This window comes from Perca flavescens, chromosome 16 (assembly GCF_004354835.1).
Source record: "Perca flavescens isolate YP-PL-M2 chromosome 16, PFLA_1.0, whole genome shotgun sequence".
Taxonomy (NCBI): domain Eukaryota; kingdom Metazoa; phylum Chordata; class Actinopteri; order Perciformes; family Percidae; genus Perca; species Perca flavescens.
In genome coordinates this window covers 25,809,759-25,835,301 of record NC_041346.1, presented here as the reverse complement: position 1 = coordinate 25,835,301, position 25,543 = coordinate 25,809,759, and the positions used below count along the sequence as shown (strand labels likewise).

At 39.4% G+C, this 25,543-nt stretch overlaps 1 protein-coding gene across 2 annotated transcripts in view; it reads right to left on the bottom strand.

The window, feature by feature from the left end:
• mast4 (microtubule associated serine/threonine kinase family member 4) overlaps nt 1-25,543 on the bottom strand; it is a 93,077-nt gene that overhangs the window by 39,502 nt on the left and 28,032 nt on the right. For both annotated transcript variants that reach the window (XM_028601040.1, XM_028601041.1), the window contains exon 4: nt 5,512-5,543. In XM_028601040.1, the coding sequence (XP_028456841.1) occupies nt 5,512-5,543 (32 nt within the window). The remainder of the gene's footprint in view (nt 1-5,511; nt 5,544-25,543) is intronic.

Genomic DNA, 25,543 nt, shown 5'->3' with positions numbered 1-25,543 from the left:
CACGTTATCTGTCTATCACACACAGGTGCATGAAAACATAAACGTGTGAACACACAGCCCCCCCACACACACACACACACACACGCCTCTGTTGCCTAGCTGTGAAGGATTTGACATTAATGTTCCTGCTGCAGATGCTAATGCTAACGCTGCACATGCAACAGTAAAAGACAGCAACAAATATGACACAGAGACAGATGAAGCTACACACTGCAGAGGAGCTGCCTCCCCAATAGGATAACGGAGGAAAATACTCACTCTAGCGTTAGCCCTGGAATTCTCAGCCTCTCCCGCTGGGCTTTCATGGCTGAACTGTGCTCGTTTGCTCTATTGTGGTCATGATATGCATTCACACTGCCGGCCTGCCTCCCGCCCCCCCCATGCACTGACAAAGAGCCAAACCCAGCCACCACAGTGCGATGAAACGGATTGTTTTCTCTCCCCCCACAAAAAGGGAGGGGGCAAAAAATGGGGGCTACGGCTCTTGTTTTGGTCTTTTCACTTCCCACCTTGAAGCTGTCAAATAAGATCCTCAGTTGCCTGCAGAGGGCATGGAGGCAGGACAATACCCCTTCTTCCCTCCCCTAATACACGCCCCCTGCTCCTTCACAAACGCATGCACATATCTATCTCAGCCCCCCCACCACCACCAGCTGGTGATTTGCTACGTAGCAGAAATGCATGCAATAAATTAAATCTACATTTTGTCTGCTCCTCTAACACGCAGTCACCCTCACAGATGCTAACACAAGGCATCCACCATACAATGCAATGTCACCACGACCACAGGAATGATGTCATCTTCGAAAGAAAAACACATTGCGCCACTATACCTGCCAGTCCACGTCAGTCATTGTACAGCAAGACAGAATGCACTCACACCTGGCGTAAAGTCCTTTCTATACAATAATTCATACTACTAAAGAAGAGCTAAAACATGAATCTTGCAGTGATATCTGTGTATAACATCTAACCTTACACACAAGTATGAGCATTAATGGAGTGTTTGTGGTTAACGTAGCGAGGGGTATGAGTGTTGGCTGTGATTGTGGAGTCAAAGACTGTAACCCAAAGTAATAAAGCATGATGACGCAGCAGAGTGTCCAAGCCCCTGAGATTTAAAAGACCCTAGAGGCTACTGATTTTAATTAGTTAAATCACCCATGATGTATTTATCCACATTTATGTTTACGCAGATGCTTTATTGCCAAACCACCAAGACTGCAAGAATTCAAAATCAATCAATGACTCACTAGCAGGAAATTGTCCAAGGATGAACTACTGCATGACAAAAGAGGGAGCTTATTCAGATAATTTGACAACACATTGTAAAAAAAATACACTATTAAAAACGTGCGGTATTTGCAATGAGTCAGCTACAGTAACTGGAGGATGATGATGGAAAAAGTATAGAAAGCCGACCAGACAGACAACCCTCTGACCGACTGACTGACTCACCAAACATCTGAGTATAGTAATGAATTCTTTATTATGAGCATGTTTGAGGAGCAAAGAGCCACTGCAGATGACACTAAACTCTGCATTAACCACAGAACCACAGTAGTTGAAGCAGGCAAGAACTGGAGCGTAAGAAGATGCAGAGTTGTATCTAGAGTAAAGCAGGTCAAGAGTCAGCAACAAACTTACAATGTACACAATATCGCCCCCATATGTTGATCTGTAATTTCCAGGTATTTTGACAATGAATTTGTTTCGCTTTTTATCTTTTTAATCTGATTTATTTTCCATCTTGCAGTGTAGGTTCAACAAGCTGACTGTTTGACTTTCATATATGAATGCAGGAATATCAAATAAAATCTGGACACTCCAAGCGAGCCTAGTTAAATCATTCAAGTGTATAGAGCCTGTGTCTGGCAGAAACCAAAACCTCTGACCCATGACTTCCTGTCAGTGCATGGTAGATTGAAGAAATTCTTTTTTTGCTTCTTCTGAAAGTCAATGAGACATAACTACAGCATTTTTAGGGTGCGGTGATAATGCCCTCTGTCCTAAAATGGGTCTTGGAATATGCAGTGGATTTAAAAAGAGTATTAGCAAGATGTAAATAAGGCAACTTCTGCAAACAACAAAGTAAAAATATAGATAAATAACACTAGTGCTAATTGGTGCAAGGACTGCCTGGAGAAATGCCGTGGACATTTTCTGTTCATCGTGAAGTAGCTACTCATTATCGTAAATGGTTTGGAAATACAGTTTGTTTTGTTAACACTTCACAGGATGTCTAAATATAAATATGTTCAAAGATAATCATGTTATAGCATTGATTTTTCAACATCCAAACTAATAAAAACCATGTAGTCAAACACTCCTGTTTGGCTTTCTCCTTTTAAAACTTGAGTTATGTAAGTATGAGTTATATTCTGCCTCTACATTGACAATCCTTTAGACAATGACAGAATCGTGGCTAACAATGCTGAGTAAGAATAATTGAAACACAAATGTCTTAGTGCTTTCATTTAACATATATTTAGTCATTTTTGACCACTTGGGGGCAGTGTAATAAGCTTTAAACACTGTTTTAAAATTAATAAATGGACATGACAAAATTGTTAGTAAACTGTTGCCTATTAATTCATCCAGCAGACACAAACTAACATAAGCTTTCATTTAGAGTCACGTTTGTCATACTGTTTCCTCGCTCAGCGGCGAGACATAGCCCAAACTGCAAAGTGTGGGCTGCAAAACCAAAACAATGAAGTAAAAGAAAGTGAAAAGCTCTGTGGAGCTGAGTGGAACTGCAGAGTTGAGTGATAATTCTCATACAAGCGACCCTTTTCACATTAAGCATAATATAACAATATTGAAAAGTGCAGCTTTAAAATAGAAATCCATAACTTTATGCACATTTTAAGTCTTTTGCTCAAAATCAGAAGATTCTACTACAAGTTACATTTGTACTATACAGATTCTGTATTACCTACATTTATAATTTACATTATAATTTTACTTTTGTTCAAAGCTATGTACAAAAGATGTACAGCCAAACAGTAGATTAAGGAGGTGATTGCAGGAGCAAAATAGAGAAGGAGAGAGAGAGAGCATGTTAGGTGAGTAGGAACTAAGTAGGAAGACACAGGTCATCAAGTGATTTTCAAATGCAAAGAGGGAGTCCAAGTCGAGTCAGGTAACTCGTTTCACTGCTGAGGCAGCACACAGGAGCCTGGACTGATCAATTCAGCAACATCATATGCTGTCAACAAATGTGTGCTAAACCCAGGATGTATGTCATACTCAAAAAAAATAGAAAATATTGTGTTTATAAAAAACCTCCAGGAGGACGGCAACAGCAAAACTACTTCTCATAAATCTCAGTAAATAGCTAACCTCTGACAAGAACTTTATCTGCAGTGATCATGTTCATGAAATGGGGCTGACAGCATCTGTTAAATTGAATATCACCATAAAAAGACCACGTAACAGAATCTACAGTCAACAATTCCTCTTTGATATCCTGTTACATGGCAAAGCAGCCCAAGGAGTTTGGCAGCACAACAGCTTTGGTCCTTCAGAGACTGAAACTGCAAAAGGCTGTGTTTTTGTGCTGAAGGTGAGGTATAGAAATCTAATAAAAATGCTTGACAAAGTTGCCAACACATAAAAATTATTGCTTTTAAGTTATTTAATTGGACCCAGCAAAAGACTTCCAGTTATTAAGGTCAGCCTATAAATAGGTTCTAGTCATCAACACACAACTACAATGACTCCTGTTCAAAACAACTTCACATATGACCATCTTAAAGATAAAATACATCACTTTTGTGGCTGTGTAAAATAAACAACAATAAATGCCCCCTCAAGACGTAAAGAGTTTGTGAAAAAAAGGCTAACCTTGGGAATTAACTACCATATTGACACCAGCAAACATATTAATTACTTTAAATGTTCAGTAGATGGCTCTCTGTCACAGGAAATCAAATTTCAGAGCTCTGTATTTTACAAACACTGAGCCGACATGGATGCAGTTTGAAGAGTTCCTTTTGCATGTACTCTTTCTTTTTGTGATTAGAAGATACCTTATTCCCTCCTCAGCTCCTACATCTGTCACATTAACATTTCACCCCCAGCCCTTTCTAACACATTGAAATCAAGCACATGAGTGACAGACACGGCAGTCAGAGATTAATACCAATCAAGAGATAAGCAAGCAAATACTGTATATGTATGGGTTACTTGATGCTCACTTTATTTTTATTGTGACAAATTAGTCAAAACATCTATTTTCCGTTTAAATCAACTGCAATTATGATGAATTTGAAGCAGATATATCAACTTTGTCATATCCAAACACCATTACTATGGTTACCAAGGTCACTAGATGCTCCAGTGCACTAAATATAAACCAATGAAGTTGGTGATCTCACAGCAGCCGTTAGTAATGGCTCACCTCTATTACAGTAGGTGCCCCCTCTGGTGAGGTGCCAGTGAGGGCAGCAAGGAGTCAAGGGTAAATCTTTCTCTTCCACCATGAAATATATCAAACTAAACAAAAATCAATAACCAGGAAGTCCATTATGCCTTCACCTGGCTTAAAAGCTGAATTTCATGTTCAGAGTATCATCTTTTACAACATATTGAACAGAAATCTGACCAAACAGGACAGCTTGATTCATTGTACAAATCCTCTAAAGGTTTAGAGGTACACCATTATAACAAACACATTATATATAGTAATACATTATGTATTCCACCCTGAAAATATGAACTCTGCTTTGTAAAATGTTGGCATAAAAGCAAATCCATCCACTTTTTGATTCTGAAAGCAACTAATTAATTCAGTACATTCAGTACATCATATTTATCAAGCAATATTTGAAAAATGGAAAAGATTCTGTGCTAAAACACTGAACCGTTTCATAAGCAAAGGATAGTTCAGATCTTTTAAAGTGGGGTTGTATTAGGACTTATCCAAATAGTGTATTACCTACAGTAGATGGCGGTCACGATCAGACTCCTTTCAGTAGTTTTACCTTGCAGACATGCTGGTATACCGCTGCCTCGATCAGTTAGTTTGTTAGTGTTATTGTGCAACTATGGTGAATCTGAACTAACCCTTTAAAAAAACTTAGTCTTTTATAATATTTCCGCTAATTTGAGTTTCTGCACCAACAATGTAATAGGTAGCGTGACAACTAAATGTTAAAGCTGCAGAGGGTAGGAAGCAAAAAACAAACTCTTCCTGCAGCTCTCCATCTCCCCTGTGTCGCATGGGCAATGCATGTGCGGAACAGCCAATAGGAACACTTTATCTCTCTAAAATGACCTGTGATTGGCCAAAGTCTCCCATCACGGGCTAGATTATCTAAAGCCTGACTACAGAGCCAAGAGGAGGTGCAGAAGTCCAAGTTTCTCTCAGACCACTTGAACTACAATATGCTGAAAGATTACTCTGGAATTTCTGCCCAACGAGGCCAAAAATAAATAGCTGTTAACCAACTTATCAAACCACTTTCACAATTTAAAGCAGAGGTTATAACATATCTGGGTACTTACAAACTGCCTCTTCTGGGAAGACTCAGCTCTTTCTGTAAATGAAAAGAAAAGAGTTATAAGTACAAAAATCCCTAACTTTAAATAATACATCAGTTATGTGGCATCACTAAGAAATGAAAGTCACTTTACGCAACATATAACATTGAAAGGTTATTTATAGAAAGCTGGTTAATTTGCCAGATTCACGAAAGCTGCTAGCCTGGTTGACACCAGACCCCTCTCAGTTGTAACTGAGAGTGGGTCTGGCCAAGGTTCATTCACAGCCCATTTCCAAAGGGGCGTCACCAACGGATGCCGCTCAAATGCCTCTGGGCGCAATTGGATAGTCCTTCAACCAAACAGACCAATGATCCGGGTGACGTAGCAGCGACAGCGGCATCAACGGGTTGCTGCGCTTCAGTGGCCGTCATGTTGAATGTAAACAAAAAGCTGCTTGCCTTCGCTGCGCTATCGTCATCGTGTAAAGCCCTCCTCAACGGTTGCCATTGGTGCCACAACTTGGAAAAATTGGAAATGGACTTGAATGAGCTCTTGGCCAGACTGACTTACAGAGCAAATCTCAAATTTGCCGGAAGTTCGTCAGGGTTTTCCCAGGCTAGAAAGCTGCTGCTGGTTGTACCAGACCTGGCGATACCAACATATATTTGTATTTTGTTAAATAAATGACGGAAAGGAAAGGTCCATTGATTTTAGAAAGCTGCATTCCTCAAACCCTACTTTTATAACAAAGAATGTACTTTCTACAGAAATTGCTATTTCTTGTCCACAACAAAATGCTGCAAATGTGCTACTGGGATTTTACTGAAAGTGTTTTATCCTCCTGCATCATCTGCTGGTCTGGTAATGCTACTGAGGCACAGAATAAGCAACAACGGCCAACAAACTGTTAGGGGATTACTTTACAAAGTATGGAATGGATACAAACAACATTGTGGGTGACCGGAGACATGCACTTGACTTCTCATTTAAACAGTTGCAATATATTGGCCCCTTCCATTCAATAGAAATAGATCCAAGTTTTAATTTGTTCCACAAGCTATTAAGTTTTTACACTTTATCCACATGCACTCTATCTATGAAAATAAGGGTAGAATTGAGGTTCTGTTAAAAATACCCAAAACTCACTATCCTGATTCTGCAGCTTTACAGCCTCACAAATGGCTACCATATGGAAATATATCACAGAACAGGTGTGAAACTCCTATATCTTATCCCAGAGAAGTGGCCTAGAAGTTTAAAGAAAACATCTGGATTTAAAACTGTTCACTTAAATCACACAACAGCGGAAGCAAGTGAACACAAAAGAATGAACCCTGACAGGTTTTAATTAATATTTTAAATTTAATTTGAATAACATTTTAATTATATTGCTGAAGTCAACTGTAGAAGGCAGAGTTACACAGAGGTCAGGGTTTACATACTGAAAATAGCACTAACAATGCCCTCATTGATTTCTTGAGGGATTATGCGCTTTCAAAGGCTTCTTACTTCAAGGATAATACTTTGTTGTTCTGTTCCTTCACAGAAAAAAATGACACATTTCATTTTCAAAAGCTGCCAGGAACAACTAAGTAAAATACAGTGAAGCACAGCTGCTGCTGCAGCATCTGTTGATTTGTCAGTGCCACGTGGAAAGGACCAACATCAGCCACAGTGACGGACGAGCACACCATCTACAAACCATTATATCCCCCTTAGAGCTAAAACGAGTGTGCGTTTAATTACAGTAGTTTCTCATAAAGAACCAGGCTGTTTTATCGGCCTCACAACATTTCCCTGTGCTCTTTGATATTTGCAGTGCGAAACAAATACAATGATTTCCAGCTCCGATTATTTCAAATCTCCCCCTACTGAATCTTTCCTCTCGCTGTAAGAGCACTGATAAATAACCAGGCTTTGGATCCATTTTCTTTAGGGACTACAAATTCCACTGATTTGATCATTAGACATTTCATTGTCTAATAACCTGATAAGGGTGAGGTCCTTTGTGTCAACAGTGTAGGACATTGAGTTGATGTGTATTGGTTGCTCCAGTCAGCAGAAAAAGTGCTAAGCCCCACGCTCCCTTTGCTATCAATTAGGGCTTAATGTCTGGCTTCCCCTGCTGCCTACAGAAGACCAAGGGCAGAGAGTTTCCTTGGGAGACATGACCGCAGCTCACACAACACTAATTACCAAAAGGGAATGACTTACACTGGTGGGGTTTCCACCAATCACAGCACACCAAATAACAGTGTGGAGTCTATAATAATAATAATTTGAGAGCAAACACATTATGGTAATGAACTGATTTGTTGAAAATCATATGTATTCATGTGAAATCAATTCATGCCTCTGGAAAATATTTACATAAAGTGGAATAAATGTGGACAAAATTGCCAGCCTTCTGTGCAAGCAAAGCTTGTGTAGAGAAAGTGGGATATTACTGACAGCAAATGTATTCATAGTGCACTGTGGGACATGGTTTTAATAAAACAGGAATGGTGAGACACATACAAACTCTAGCTCTGCTGCTGACTAAAGTTTGGATTTGCATTTGCCTCAAAATAAGGTTTCCTAGTAGAACTAAAAACAGCCCTGGTCTAACTAAATGCTCTCAAAAAAGGTCTATTTCAAAAGATTATGCAGAATCATAATACCAGAAACTTTAACCTTATAGAAACAAAATAAAAAAAAAAAGATAAAAGGAATGATGATAAACTCTAGTTAAGGTACCTACATACTACATGACAAAGTTGCCAGATGGCGTCTTTGACAGGGCGAGCCCTGATTGGCCTCTGATCTGGGACTTTTGTTGGCGAGCTCTAAAAACTTGCAGCGAGTATAAAATCAGGGTTAAAATTAGTGTAATTGTGTTACAGCACAATACCATACTTGCCACTCAAATCTTAAAACTCATTAAATCAATCTCATCTCAAAAAATGATGCATGCTTGTAATGCAGCATTACGGTTTGTAGTTCTATTTATTTATTATTTAATTGTACTTAAGTTATTGCTAATGCAAACTGAACATTCCCAACTGCTGCTAGTTCCACATGTAAAAGCTTTGGTTAACCTCGGTAGCATTCACAGACATCGTGTAAAAAAAATTCTTTTCTCCCTTTTATCAGTCAGTGGACTTCACGTCTTGCTTCATCATCCCTTACAGACATTTCTCTTCATGTGCTCAGAGTCCGAGTGGAGCCTGAGCTGTGTGTCAATGTCATGGTCAAACAGTGTGTCTGACTCACGTGCTGCAATATCGACAGCACCAGAAACAAGCCAGGACAAATTCATTCAACGAGACACTTGTCATGGGAAATATATGTGCATGTATATTTCTGCATACCTAATAATTTTGACTTACAATTTCAGATCTGTGAATTTCCTTCTTTGGATAATAATAAATGCAGTGTAGTATACAACTTGCAAATTTGTGTGATGCATTTTTCTTTTAACCAAGTCGTTTAATTCAGCATATTCTCAAAGAATTCTAAAACATAAAAAACTATTTAAAACGAAACACAAACTTTAACTAAATCCTTAGTCTAAGGGTTATAGTTTACAGATGATATCTAGCAAGCTTCTAGGCATGACTTCTGTGCACAAATGACAAACACTGAACTGAAAATCCCTAAACTTATGACATTTAAGATTAAAATAGCCCCCAAGTGTGTTTTTCAAAATCGGTATAAAGCTAAATACCATCATTTACATTACATTTCATGATCCTCAAGAAGGTCGAAAAGCTGTCAAAAAGGCAATTCAAACAGAGTAATGGCATGAAACCTTTTATCTTTGAAAGTTGTCCGTCAGGAAAACAAACTGGTGATGAAAGTAACCCTTGTATGTTTAATCATTTGTTTATCCGGTAATCTTTTCAGTGCTCGAGAGATAACAATTTTGACACGATGAACCTGAGATGATTTATTGCTTACAGGGTAAATGTAAAAAAAAGAAGGTACATTTCATCTCCAATATGCCGACGACATCAAAGCTGCGGTATTGCTCTTGTATCAAGGCCTATGCGTTACCTTTCATTAATTATTCCCTTTGATTCATTTTGGACTTTCCTACATCTCAAGATCAAAAGAGTTCTTGGTTTTACTGTGGTTTGCTGCTGACTGGCAGGAAACCCCCTAATCTATATTAAGACATGTCGTCAAACCAACACCTTGTGTGACATCAGAGTAACAAAAGTTAAATCCTCCTTATCTTTCCTATTGCATCTGGTTGCTAGTTCCATTAGTCTGTAATTATCAACTATGCCACAGTGATAGCTTAGGATCGCTGACCAGATCTACTTAACTACCTTGTAAGCAGAAGCTACACTGATTCAGTATTGGCAACTCATCCAGTACTCACACAAATTGCTGCCTTGGGCTTCATGTATTTTTGACAGTAAGACAAACAATAAGCTGTAGACGCAAAAAAATCTCAAAACTAATGTTTTGTCTCTACAACACTGCTGTTAGGAAACCAGTAATAACCGCTCATGCAACAACCTGGAGCCCAGTTATCAGAGAAAGTGACAGGATGCACTCTTTATTCTATAAATATACAACAACAACAAAAAACCTCTGCCTCGCTACAGTATATTCAAGAACAGATGAAGAAACCAAGATCAGAGATGTTACATTTTAACCTTTTTTAAAAACCAGCGATGCAACTTTCGGAATGAACACATTTGTTCCTGGAAATATCCTGGTTCAAAATAATTAGCTGTTAGCAAATTACGCGTATACTCTAGCATTGCTAGGGTAAACGCAACTATGTGCTTTGCTCAGGACCCAAGGAAGCGCAGTGTCGAGTGTGAAGTTGTTTCGATGAGCGGTTCTTGAGAAAAACTACAAGCAGAAATACCAGAGGCCAAACAATCAGCCCGTTCTGAACACTCACGTTTTGAATGGGCACTGCGTTATTTGGAATTTAAAAAAGGGTCTTAAAATCCAATCTTAGCTTGATCTAACCTATATGCTGCCTCAAAGTCTGGAGATAAGGAGAGGTCAACCAGATCAATAAAGCTGGCTATCTGCTCCCAACATGTGTAATTCAGGAAGTAGACAGACTATACATTATAAAACTGATTAAGAAAATCGTTAAAGTGACCTCAAGTAGCAAACAAATAATCAATGACTTGCATTTTGATCATATAGAAACTACATGTAAGCAGCTGACCTCTATTAACGATTACAACTATATCAGTAAATCCAACTGTCTGAAGTAATATCTTCAACCATTATGCCCAGCTCGATCTGAAAGATATTGATTTCTGACAGCAGGGGGATTCAACAGCAAAGCACACATACACTATTAGAAAGCTTTGCTGATTAAATCTGTTGGCATCCTCACATTTCTCCTCGTAGCAGGATGTTAGGTGTCATAAATGCTTAATCCACTGCCTCATCCAATGTTGTGAGAGGGAAACAATTAATTTCAAGGCTGGCACAGAGTATAATGTTCTGCTGATATAACGAGCGGTGAGGAGTTCCTTTTAATGTCATGATAATGGACCCTTAAAAGCTAAAATAAATTAATGAAGTTATTCACAACTGTATTTTAGGGGTGGTGTGGTTCATGAAAAAACATTCAAAGCGCTCGGTTCGCTAGTTGCTGACAACAAATGCAAATGCTGACAGCTAAACGGTGTAGTGTGTCTGTATTTAACTGTAGAGCACATGTGTCAAACTCAAGGCCCGCGGGCCAAATCTGGCCCCTTGCAGATTTAGATCCGGCCCGTATATCAATCTAGGTTCACAATAAATTTTGACACGCCTAGTTGTGCGCCAAACCAAAAACACAGGAAAGTGTTTTTTAAATTGCTATTGCCTGCCATTCAAAGCAGAATATGGCAGATTTGCCAACTCTGAGACTCAGAAATTCCCACAGAAGCAGAGAGAGAGTTTTCATATTCAGGCTGTGAAACAAGTTAAAAAAAATGTATAATTGTTTTTCTTGATTTGCTAAATTCTATGATGGCCAAGGAACTCTTTTGATGACTTTTGTAGGGCTTCATCTCAACAAAAATTTACAAAAAAGGTGACAAATGTCTGAGAAAGCCACAAAAAACGTTGGAACAAAAACAACAAAAATAAGGAAAAAAAGCTACCAAAATGTTTTAAAAAAGTGACATGCAGTAACAAAAGCATGTCAATAAACTCTACATGTCTGGCCCTTGGTGTGATTCTCTTTTTCCAGTGTGGCTCTTAGTGAAAATGAGTTTGACACCCCTGCTGTAGAGGATTCCAACAGCGGGATGTCCAACAGTCTGCTGCTAAAGCTATGAGCTAAAAGACACAAACTAGCATTGGTCACTGCTGTTGTCTGAAAAACAAAACGGACGGGACAAAATGTTGCGTTTACTGGTAAACATCGTGACCGGCTTATGATGACCGACTGCTACCTGTTGTGGAATTTTCCTCACGTTACTCTGTCCTCTGTGACTGTCTACATCTAGAAACTAAGCTGCGCGGTGTAGGGAACAACTCGGATTGGCTCATGGAGGCACGTGATAACACAGTGGTTTATGGAGTGCTAGATTGGCTAGATTTGGCACTTTACATGTCAGGATGATAATAAAAACTGAGACATGGACATAGAGCTTGTTAGATGAGAAGATGTGTACACAGCTAATAGTCTTTATACAACTTTAGTCTGCCTCAAGAGGTATCTTCTGGGATCCTCACCAGAGGCTGCTATTGTAACCAGGTTTCAACATCACTACTAACAGTTTTGTGAACACCATTTTGTAATTGGTAACTCATTAATGTGTTCTGCTACTGTAAGCATCTGGCAGTGTACTCTATCTCCTTTCATTTCCCAGTCATGACGGACGTTTTCTTTTGTGATTATCATTCCTCAAGGAGAACTTTATCTTTTAATCTGACCTCTTTTCCAAGTGCAGCTGGAGTTGAAAGAAACTCGCTGTCTTGCACAAGGACACTTCAGCAAAGAAAGAAAAGGTATTCCTATTCACTTGTGCCTCCTGGATGAGAGCTTTTTTCTTCAGTAAAGTAGTTGTTTGGCGTCAAATTAGCAACTCAAAACAACATCCCAATGACTGCCTCCCTCTTGGGACTATACTTTTTTTACCTACAGGTATGTTAATATGAACAAGATTTATGGGCCGGCCTTAATAAAGAGATCAAAAATGTATATTATTGTATTATATAACTATTACTATATATTCCAAAAAACAAAACAGACGCATTTGCGAGATGAAGCCGTTTTCACACATACAGGCAATTCGCTTCTCGTTCCTCGCCTTAAAAGTTCAATTCATTTTAAATTAACGGGCTGGCTACATTGCACGCGTAACATAGGACAGTCTATTTATATTTTTTACACGAGGTGTGTGCGGCCCTTTTACACAGAAATAAATCATAGTGGTTTTTTTTTATTAAACTACCGATATACAGGAAACAACTCAATGACAGTGAGCGTATTGGCAGCTTTATTTTGAGAGTTTCTGTTTTTATTTATTTTTTCCCCTCAACTGCGTCCTCTGATAACAGCTTATAATAGACTGATGTATCCCAGTGCTGTTCCGGCTCCAAAAAACTGAAGAAACAATCCCAAAGCTAAAGCTCTCCATTTTGCCTGTGACTCTCACAATCCACTGTGTGCCCAGCAGGTGTAGCCAGTTAAAACAACATTACACGGCACATAGTCTACTGTACGCTCCGCTAACCGTCCGCATACGTTACGCGTTCAATGTAGCCAAAGTCGGGCAACCTTGCCCCTATTTTCAACTGTTACTAACTGTTGCTAAATAGTTGTGCGATGTGTAAATTAATGTTTTTATTTATTTTGAAAAATGATGTGCACTAAACCACAATTGTGCTAGTGGTCACGCAGTTAAGTGTTTGGACAAACTCAAAAATACCCCCCTCCCCCAACTCTACACTTTATGAGCACAACAAGAGCAGCATATATACACATATAACTTTACCTTATTCTACTCAGTGTCAAATCATCCAGACAAGCAAACACAAGCTGAGAGACATTCATACAGAGCGGAGCTGAACAACACACTTTAGCTAATTTATTTAGAGAACTCATTAATGGATCGGATACTGGGAAATAATAAATAATTCTCCTGCGTATTGTTAGTCTGCTGTTGTTTTCGACAAGTCTGAAAATAAATTCTGCACACTGTCACATTCATTATGCATCAACATGAACAGCAAAGCTTTCTCTTCTTGTTCTTAATGATCGAGGATCAAGTCACAGTTTTGACATTTTCGTGCTTAAGCTCACCCAATTTTATGTTTCACATACAGCATTTTTACAGCAACACATTGTGCATGTACCAGTATACACAATTATTGGTTGTTAATTAGTGTGGTCATCTTTTCTACCTATTTCATTCTTCAGCTTTCCTGGATCATAATGCTGTAAAGTAAACACACTGTGAAGATAAATACTTGAGGATGTTGTGACATACCATTAAAGGTTCGACATTGTGGGAAATACGTTTGTTTGCTTTCTTGCAAATAGTTAAAGGCAGAGATTGATACCCCGACTTGCATGTCCATTAGTAATAATAATAACAGCCAGCAGCCAATTAGCTTAGCTTAGCATGAAGACAGGAAGGATTGTTCTATATTCCCCCGTAAAACCACAACTTGTCATTTCTACAATTTGGGTTTTACATGAATTAAAAAACAAGATTTACCTTGTTATTAAGACAGCTTTAGAGGTACTGGTAGGCTTCATGCCTTGTTATCTTTGGACAGAGCCAGGCTACAGTTTCCTCCTGCTTCCAGTCTTTATGCTACACTAAGCTAAGCTAACCAGCCGCTGGCTGTAGCTTCATATTTAAAAAGGTCCCATGACATGGTGTTCTTTGGATGCTTTTATATAGACCTTAGTGGTCCCCTAATACTGTATCTGAAGTCTCTTTCCCGAAATTCAGCCTTGGTGCAGAATTACAGCCAATAGAGCCAGTCCCACAATGAGCTTTCCTTAGGATGTGCCATTTGTGTGTCTGTAGCTATTGAAGAGGAGAGAGGGGGGGGCAGGTGGAGGGTGGGGGTGTGGCCTTGACCAACTGCCACTTTGCTTGTTTGAAAGCCATGATGTCTCTCTCTCATGGGTGGGCCAAATTCTGTGGGTGGGCAAAGCAGAGAAAGGGGAGGTAACCTTGCTCCTTATGACCTCATAAGGAGAAGATTCCAGATCGGCCCATCTGAGCTTTCATTTTCTCAAAGGCAGAGCAGGACACCCAGGGCTCGGTTTACACCTATCACCATTTCTAACCACTGGGGGACCATAGGCAGGCTGGGGGAAAGCATATTAATGTTAAAAAACCACATAAAGTGAAATTTTCATGCCATGGGACCTTTAACAGACAGATAGGAGAATGACATGAATCTTCTCTTAACTTAGCACATTTGCAACTATTGCTTTAATAGATTACATAAGATCACAAACCTATATGAACAGATTCCTTTTACTGACTGAGACAGGCAGACATGGATATTTAATATATAATAAAGTATACAAAATGTATTTCTAAGACCATCAAGTTTGACTAAGTCAAGTCGTTAAATAACTGAACCTAAAAGCGGTTCTTCCTCCTGGCAAATTTAAACAAGCATATTTATTTCTTGACAAAAAAGGGAAACAGCAAGGTACCTGAGACTAATGCAATGTTGAAATATGTCTTATCGTTTCCTTGAAGCCAAAAGCACTGACACCCTCTGCACTGTTAGCAGTGCAGTTCTTACCATCCACTCAACGTAAACAATATATGACTCAAATGATGTCATCCCTTCCTGTCCTGTGAATGAATGGGAAATTGTGGAACTAAACCAGCTACATTCATTTGCCTGACAAACTAACTTCCGTGTTTCCTTTTGAATATGAAAGTAAGAGCGCTACAAAAGCCTAATCACATGACAGGAGTGGCCGTTTGGTTTAGCTGGTGCGTGTTCAGGCACATAAAGAAGTCTTGTGTGTAGAGGAGAGAGACCATGGGAGGAGGTGGTGTCCAACAAAGGAATAGAGAGCTTAGGGCAACTGTGCACAAAATTACTGTTTGGAAGCTTTTGATAAATGCAATTACAAATTTTTGTATTAGTTTCTCCAGAGAAATCCATTAAGACCATGAAAAAAAAATCAAAGAGAATAAATTAAAATGTCAGAATTTCCACTGCCTAATTTTTAGAAAGTGTGATTCATAATCACAGAGGAACACACTGACACTGAGAGTCAAATGCTGCCAGCTTCAATCTTAAGAATTACTTGACAGCTAAATAAATAAAATATTATAGATGAAAAATTAGTTTTCAAACAAGCAAAACTCCCCTTTGTTTATTATGAAATAAATGCTGGAGCATAAAGCAGTTTTATTGCCATAATGCAGCCTTATTAAAACAAAAGACACATGGGAGTCACAGGGAGTTTGTAATTTAAAACGTATGCAGTAGTTTGAGCTGAATTTAAAAAATACTTCATTTATCAATTACTCTGTAAGTGGCACTAACTAGAGTAAGCTAAATTATGAATCAAGCACAATTTACATTTTACTGTAACACCTACTGCAGAGTTCGTCAGCATCAGCTAGAAAAAATGTCTTATTGTCTTAATTGTCTGAAAGCTCTTGTGGTGTAAAATACAAAAAATTTCATATTGCAGAACACTCTGTCCTTCCTTTACACCTGCAGTTATATCTCACATTAGGGCAGAGTGATGTCAGTAATAATATAAATAAGTACATTAATTGTTAGGACTGTTGTCCTGAACTCAGCTTACGCCTCAATCAGGATTTCTGACAGAAAGGCAAAAGCCTCACCGTACTCGATTATCACAAAAAGTCAATTCAGCATGAGTACTCATCTCTCATTCATCCTGCCGACACCTAACACAAATAATATGTGACAAAAGATTTGATGTTTAAAAAGTAACTATGTTTGAACACAAACTATTAATTCTAGAGCTGTACAAAGAAACAAAGTATTGCAGATTAAAGCATTTGCAGCCTGTTTTTAGTCAACCGTTAGTGAATATCCAAATTAACCTCTTTAGTATATCTATTGAAAAATGTCCTCAGTTCTGCCAAGACATTCTCTCACATGCAGGACACAAGCACACATCAACAGCAGAGCCAGAATGTTGCTCACTCTCTCTGTACTGCCAAGTGTTAACATAAAAAGGTCTCAAAGTCCTAACTGTGTTCTGTTAAAAGAGCATGCACACATACTGTAGAGTACAAAGTCACCCTGCAGCACAAACACACACATCTCCACACACATGAACGGCACATATTCTTTCCTACCTGTAGCCCACGTCTCCTCAGAATGCTGGACTCGTCCATGGTACAGAGCCCCGACTTATCACGCCTGCCTACCAGCGCATAGCCATGCTGCACTGCCTAGCTCCAGCCTCCTCCTGCTCTCTCCCTCCCTCAGGCTAAATCTGATTTTAGCAGCTGCTAAACACTTCCATCAGAACTTATCTGATTGGAAGGAGGCAGTCAGCTGACACCTCCTCTTGTTCCTCTCCTCTGTAACTTCAGGAGTGAAGGAGAGATGGAGCGAGAGAGGAAGAGAGAGAAAGGGGGGGAAATAAGGGAGAAGATAGGCAGTTCTAATTTAGCGCAGCAACGGGTGGGGGTGAGTGAGTTGGGTACCAGGGACAAGTGGGAGCCCCAAGACTCATTTCTCTGAGCAGCCACGCTTTTTGGGCACCCTAGGTGACCATGAAAATGTGAGGATATCCTTCCAAGCATTGTTCTGCTCCAACCTTAACAATGAATCTGGCATCCTGTCTGCGGCAGCCAGGCTAACCGACATCACTGGTCTTTTTGCAGTCAATGAGTCATATGAAGACTACAAAATACACACCTGAAGTTTAGACCAGTAAGGAAACATGATGGCTGTGACTACAGTCAACATTAAATGTAGAAAAGATGGGGAGAGAGATTGTGTATTATATGGCAGAGGAAGAAAATAATACCAAGGCATGCTGTTTAAGTAAAAAATGTGGCTGCCCAGGACCTTTCAAACCTGCTGTGAAAATGTCACACAAACTGCTGTGGGCTAAATTGTACATAGGAAATGCTATCCTTGTTCCAAACAACCCAATACTGAGCCATTATCATGCCGAAATCAACTGCACTTGCCTGCACAGCCTGTTCTATATACCACTGCATAACCTGTGTCAATTTTCAACAACTCACATGCTGCTTCTGTCTCTTACAGCTCTGCCCGGAGATGAGTTTTTTGAGGCAGTCAGCGAGTGACCACAGATCTTCACACTCACTAACTCAATGTTCCCACACCCTCCTGAATGATTAGGATTTGGATAAATAAGTTGTTTCCGATGCCATGCTGCCAATTCTATTCTGTAATTTCGCATTCTGTTTCAGTCTGTGTTTTTCTTTGCCCCCCCCTTTTGCTTTCTCTTCTTTCACCCTCTCTCACTAATTTCCATTCACTGTGGTACTGCTCTGTGAATATTAAGTGGGCCCCTTCCATTCTCCTCATCTCTAGCCAAGCTCAAATGATTTCTCTTAGAGAGTTTGGCTTGGAATGACAGCTACCCACTACCACAAGCTGGTGGAGGAGATGCACAGGACTGTCAGACAGGTGACCACTACATCAACATTTCTCATTTTGAAACCTGTACAAAAGAATGCTGATGAGTGTTGCAGTGACTGGGGTGACAATCATTTGTGCTGCTGTGCTGATAAGAAAGCCAAGAGTAGACAGCTCAGGTCTGCGCTCGGGTAATCAGGCTGTTTTTGAATAAACCCCTCCAAAACCTCAGAGGACGAGGATTACAGTAGTCAACTTTTTTTCAGCTGGAACAATGCCCTCCAGATTACCTGAGGAAATTGAAGAATCCTGTAATGTTCATCAGACAGGTCTCGAGTCATTGCTCAGTCTAGGAACAATTAAGAAATTCCACATTGGACTAACAATGAAGATGAGAAGCTGCAGGGACACTGGGGAGGGATCATGTGTCTTATTCAATAGAGATAGAACTTCCTCTACTGTATAAAGTGGCTGTAACAAGCACAACATATAAAACAGCCTGGTGCTGATACAATAGATCAATCACAGAACACTTTTGGCAATCACACAATCGTGCAACCCATTTATTAAGAGTCTGCAGGCATGTTAGCAGCTATGTGAGGCTGTACTTATAGGCACAGCAGTGCAATGCAAGTAACATAGTATGTTAGCCTGCTAACATTTGCTAATTAGCACAATACACAAAGTATAGCGGAGGCTGATAGGATTGTTATTTGTTTTGCAGGTATTGTAGCAACTTTTGCACAAATCCATTGAGAGGATAGAAAAAAAGGAAAATCAGGGATAGAAAATTTAAAAGACATGTCTTTTAAATTTTCTATTATGAAATAGCCAGTAAAATAAAGGGTTTTTAAATAATTTTGAAGAGTGCCTTTGGATTTTCCTTTTTTTTCCAGTCACGTTTTTTCTACTTTTTTTCTACACAATTGAATTCCCGACCCCAAAGAGCAACTTCAAACATCTGACTGAACTTCCTGAGCACCTTGGACTTTTCTGTCTTTCCATTGAGAGGATGTTGGAATATTTAGCAGAATAAGTTAAAACTTTGACCTGCTGGTGGCGCCAGAAGAAATGCCAGGAGATGACCAAAGTCATTGGGAATATACATCATCTAGATACCATGAATGTCTGTACAAAATGTAATGGCAATCCATCCGATAGCTGTTTTTCAGCGGTGAACCAAAGTAGTGGACCGACCGACCGACCGAGCGAGATTGCCATCCTTAGAGCCAGGCTGCGAGCAAATATTTGTTGGTTCAAGCTTCTCAAATGTGAAGAATTTGCTGTTTTTTTCTTTATTTTATATCATTATAAAATATCTTTGGGTTGGACAAACGAGCAATTTGAAAATGTTATTTTGATCTGTGAGAAAATTATAATGGACGTTTTTATAGACCAAACAATATATAGTATAAATAACAATAATAATGTAGTTATTTGTTCTAGTCCCATTGTTAGAAATAAATAGTAATTAAAAATAGTAGCCATAGTAGTTTTTAGTGAAAAGAAACACTGCTATGAGTCAGGTTTAGGGCAGCTATAAAGACAGGCAGCTTGTGCCAGTGGCCTTGGAGCATAGCCATAGAAAAGCCTTTGGGTTGTCTGTGAATCATTTCCTCCTGGCAGGTGGGCAGCTGAGGTTGTTTCCTTTGCCTTTGGAGAAAAAAGGGAGCCCTGGCACTGAAAGCATGCAGCGAGTTCTGATTGAGTGACCAACAGCCTCTGCTCTGCTTGAGCTTATCAGACCAAGAGGTGACCTGCAGATGTGAGGCCGGCAGAGGAGGGACATGGGCCTGTGAAGAGAGCGGTAAGGAAAGAAAGAATCCATTCCTTCCATACAAAGCAGTGCAAAGAATCCATTTGACCAAAGCCAAAGGAGTGCAAATATCCAGCCATGTTAAAACCCTGTAGAGCCAGCCTCCGAATGGACGAGGCAAGTCTTTAACCTTGACAAAAACCGCAAAGATAGTAACCAAGAAGAACCAAAAGCTGCAACGACTCACTCTCAATTCCTCTCCTCGATTTTGAATAAATTGCAATAGCCAAACAAATGCAAGCATTCCTAAAATGAAAATGTCATCTTGAGTCCACTTGGACAATCCAATAGGCTTTATTTTCAATTCATTTACCTGAGTTTCAAATACTGCAACCACAAAGTCACACTGTGCATAACACAAGGTCACATTTGAATCTCAGAGCAGAGAAAATTGTATCTCAAACATAGCGGATGACAAGGGTTGAACGTCTCAACTGCAATTACTACTACAGGAGTGACAGTTTCATTTACAGTGGGGGAAATAAGTATTTGACCCCTTGCTGATTTTGCAGGTTTGCCCACTTACAAAGAATGCAAAAATCTACAATTTTAATCATATGTACATTCTAACAGTGAAAGACAGAATCCCAAAGAAAATTCCAGAAAATCACATCATATGAATTTATTAAAATTGATAACCATCTGATGAGGAAAAACAAGTATTTGACCCCCTGGACAAACAGCAAGTATTCTGGCTCCTACAAGCTAGTTAGTCTTTCTTTAAGACACAGCCCCAATCCGAACCAATTATCTACATCAAATACACCTGCCTCACCTCGTTACCTGTATAAAAGACACCTGTCAACACCCAAACAACCAGCATCCAACATCACCACCATGGGCAAGACCAAAGAGCTTTCTACGGACATCAGGGACAAGATTGTTGATCTGCACAAGGCTGGGATGGGCTACAAGAGAATCGGAAAGCAACTTGGAGAAAAAGATCAACTGTCGGTGCAGTTATCAGGAAATGGAAGAAGCACCACACCACCGCCAACCTCCCTCGGTCTGGGCCTCCACACAAGATCTTGCCTCGTGGGGTGTCCCTGATCATGCGAACGGTGAGGAATCATCCCAAAACCACAAGGGGGGAACTGATGAATCAACTGAAGGCAGCTGGGACCACAGTTACAAAAAGAAACGGTTGGTAACACACTACGCCGTCATGGATTGAAATCCTGCAGCGCACGCAAGGTCCCCATGCTCAAGAAGAAACATGTACAGGCCCGCATGAAGTTCGCCATTCACCACCTGGACGACTCAGAAGAGGCCTGGAAGAAGGTGATGTGGTCAGATGAGACCAAAATAGAACTTTTTGGCCTCAACTCAACTCGTCGTGTTTGGAGGGCAAAGAACACCGAGTACAACCCAAAGAACACCATCCCCACCGTCAAGCATGGTGGTGGCAACATCATGCTTTGGGGGTGCTTTTCAGCCAAGGGGACGGGACAACTCCATCGTATTGAGGGGAGGATGGACGGGCCATGTATCGTGAAATTCTGGACCGACATCTCCTTCCCTCAGTGAGAGAGCTGAAGATGGGTCGAGGATGGGTGTTTCAGCACGACAACGACCCTAAGCACACCGCCAAAGCAACAAAAGAGTGGCTGAAGAAGAAGCACATCAAGGTTCTGGAGTGGCCTAGCCAGTCTCCAGACCTGAATCGATTGAAAATCTTTGGAGGGAGCTTAAAATTCGAGTTGCCAGGCGACAACCTCGGAACATGAATGATTTGGAGGCTGTCTGCAGGGAGGAGTGGGCCAACATCCCTGCCGAAATGTGCACAAACCTTGTCACCAACTATAAAAACCGTTTGACATCTATGCTGGCCAATAATGGCTTTTCTACAAAATATTAACATGCTGTTTGTCCAGGGGGTCAAATACTTGTTTTTCCTCATCAGATGGTTATCAATTTTAATAAATTCATATGATGTGATTTTCTGGAATTTTCTTTGGGATTCTGACCTTTCACTGTTAGAATGTACATATGATTAAAATTGTAGATTTTTGCATTCTTTGTAAGTGGGCAAACCTGCAAAATCAGCAAGGGGTCAAATACTTATTTCCCCCACTGTATATCACACCCATGTATTTAAAGTAACTCACTGCACTATATGTAATTTTGGGATGCGTTTCCAAAGCTATTCTGTGGAACATAACAGTGCAAGGGGAGAACAAAAACAGCTCATGAACATGAGCTAAATGTTTTTATGCAGTAAGGTAGTATTACTATTGTAATTTTAATGTTGCTGAAACACCGACACACAATAATTAATAAATTCAGTTGGAGGGTTGATTCAGCTTTAATCTTTTCTTACTCTAGTTTGTGTGTGTGTGTGTGTGTGTGTGTGTGTGTGTGTGTGTGTGTGTGTGTGTGTGTGTGTGTGTGTGTGTGTGTGTATGTAACAACATGTTACATAGACAGACTATGGGTCAAATTTAAACATTACAATACACGCAGCCATGCAGGAACCACAAAACAAAGAAAGATACCACAGAAAAACCGATCAATAAGGTGCAGCTGAGGAACTTGTTTTCCACTCTCTTGTTTTCAGCTGGCTACCCAGGCTGGATAATCATATTTTTTCATTTGAGGCGGGTTAAACAAGGCAGGTTGTTCAGTGTTGAATGTTTTTGTTTTTTTTATTTGTTAAAAAACTTGGTTTTTCTGACCAGACAACACCTCATGTTTGAACACACACAAACTGTTGTTCCTTCCTGTGCAACATCAAACTGCTCCAACAACAATGATATCAGTGAAGGACATCACTGACTACCATTATGAGGGAGAATGAGAGTCACACAGGCACAACATCAGGATTATGACAGTCTTATCTCCATATCACACCTCAAGTGAAGTATTGATTTTCTGCCAAAGACCATCACAGTCAAGAGAGATGTGTCACGCTTGTGGAGGGGCCATGCACGCCCAGGGGCATGATGGGAGAGCATAAAGGAGGGGAAAAGGCAAAAAGCAATAACAGGATGGCTTTTTCATTGTAAATTAAATATTGTTGGATTTTGGCCTGTTAGTCGTAAAGCAAATAGCACTTTTTTTTTTTTAAATCACTGAATGAAGGAAATTATGATGGGCCTTTTTTACTACTTTATGACATATTATAGAGTATAATTGATTAAGTGAGAAAAATAATCAGAGGATATCCAATTAATTGATAATGACAATCGGTAGATACAGCCCTAAACTCAACAGACCTGAAAAACTGAAAATCTTACAGTAAATTAAGTATTTCTGGGTTTTGGACTGTTAATCGGACAAAACAAGGCAAACAACATCAGCTTTGGCTTTAGGGTATTGTTATAGCAGCCAACAGAATTCTTTGATAATGAAGCACTAGAAAATTCATCAAACCATAGTTGTAGTTTTTTCATCACACAACAAGTAAAAACAAACAGGGAGCCATTACTTAGTGTGCAGAAGTGTTCACTGACTGTGAAAGATCCAAATTAACAATGTACCAAGTATTATTTTTTACCTCATACCTTAATACCACCTTAAAAACACAAGTCAAGTGCTCAGACCAACTGTTACACTAAGTACCTCCATGTTTTAGACTGTTAATCGGACAAAACAAGACATTGAACAACATCAACTTGGTCTTCTGATTTATCGATAAAGAAGCCCTACAAAAATCATAAACTCATCACAAAGCAGCAGTGAGGCCATCTAAAATCATGGTCACGGTCAAGAAGGCTCATGCAGCCACTGTCTCATTCTAGTTTTAAATTAAGGAATATTTGTCCGTCAATGAGAAACAGTACCTTAGCTACAGATATTTAACTACAGAAACCCTTTGGTTTCTTTAGTAACTCTGGAGAACTATGAAGCAATATAAAGTGAATTATGCCCTGCTACATAATAAAGAACCAAATGTTAAATTAAGCTCTAGATTTTGTCCTTGCAATTAATGTCTTAACAATATAGTTACTTTTGTAGTATTTTTAGTGAATAATAAAACAGTAATACAGCCTGAAAGTAAACATTTCAAATTTGCCCATTTAAAATTAAACAATCAAAAGCCAAAACCAACAGCCAATTAAATCTCTTTAGCCCCTTGACGCCTGAATTTATTCACAATTATATAAACAAAATATTATGTGTGTTTCTGGCTCCAAGTTGATGCTAAATTAAGATGAGATTGTTAATTTGTCTATAGCATATGGAATAGATATAAATTTAGGTATGATGCAAATTAGCGACAACAGGCATTATGGTAAAATTCTTTACAAAATGGTAAAATTAATAAAACACATAGTAGATTTCATTCATGTCACAAAGTTGTTAGAACTTCTAAACTGTAAATGACAAATACATGGATCTTGACAACAGCAAGAAAGAAAACCCTCTCCTACTCCCTAACATTGACAGTAGTTTCTTTAGGGTTAGGGGTAGGGTTAGGTTTAGGGGTAGGATTAGGTTTAGGGGTAGGGTTAGGGTTAATTTTGCTTACGTGAAACGGATATATCTCCCACTCCGACCGGTCCTACGAGAAACCAGTGCATGCAAAAAGTTCCGAAGTATGTATCGCATGTAAACAAACCGGCATTGGAGGGAATACACACGCTATCTTGCCTGCAGTCGGAATGGAAGGGGTTTGATGCAAATTAGCGACAGTCGGCGTTAAGGGGTTAAACATTGATATATCTGCCAAATATGTCTTTGGTCAGAATAGACAGCAATGCTCAGTGCACTAGATGCCGTACGACCGTCAGTATGCTGGCAAACCTCTATTCATTCATTGTCTTTATGGTCAGGGACTGCTGTGCTTCCCAGTTATATAACAGTCATTATGACAAATACCACTCTGCCTGTAAGATAATAGACAGGCATCATCTTTTTAGTTTTAAGTACACTGAAGATGAGGACTCACATTTAACAAACTTCTAATTGTGAATTAAAATTCTGAGAAGAAAACAGCAACTTCTATTTAGAAGCAAGTAGCTGAGATTTTGTCTCTTTTGCTTCATTCTCAAGGTCAGCCAATTCACAATCTTTACTAAGCTTGTTCTGCAGGAAGGATAACACAGTGGATGTAGCTGAACCCTTTAGGTGTCAGAGCAGCCGACTCCAAAAGATACCATTAAGATGTAGCAACACATCAGCAATTTAGCTTGTTCCTACACAAGACAATATCTGAGCAGCAGTCACCAGCATCTCATTTTCTCACGGACCCAACAACGGAGTCACCAGGGGCATGCAAACATTGTTGAGAATGGGGATGCACCGAATATTCGGCCACTGAAAAATTTCGGCTGAAAATGGCCCAAAAGGTTTTTCAGCCAAAATACTTTTTTCACCGAAACAATACAGCCAAAATGTTGTGATGATGCAAACAGAAACCGCGACCTGCACGTGTGTCAGTACCCGTTCCACCTGTAAAGCGTCTCCTAAGCAAAGAGGTTGAGACGGACCACGGAGTGAAAACAATGAAAAGTACGCTCTTAGAGTCTGTCAGCACACGTTTCAGTGAGATCTATGCAAGAAATTGCCTCAAATAATAATAATAATAATAATAATAATAATAATAATAATAATAATAATAACAACAACAACAACAATAGGTAAGCTATTCTGTTCTTAGGCTACTATATACTGTATGTGACTATCAGATTGTAGCCATATTTCTGCTAGATATTTTTTTAATTAAACTTTAATATTAATTTATACAATTGC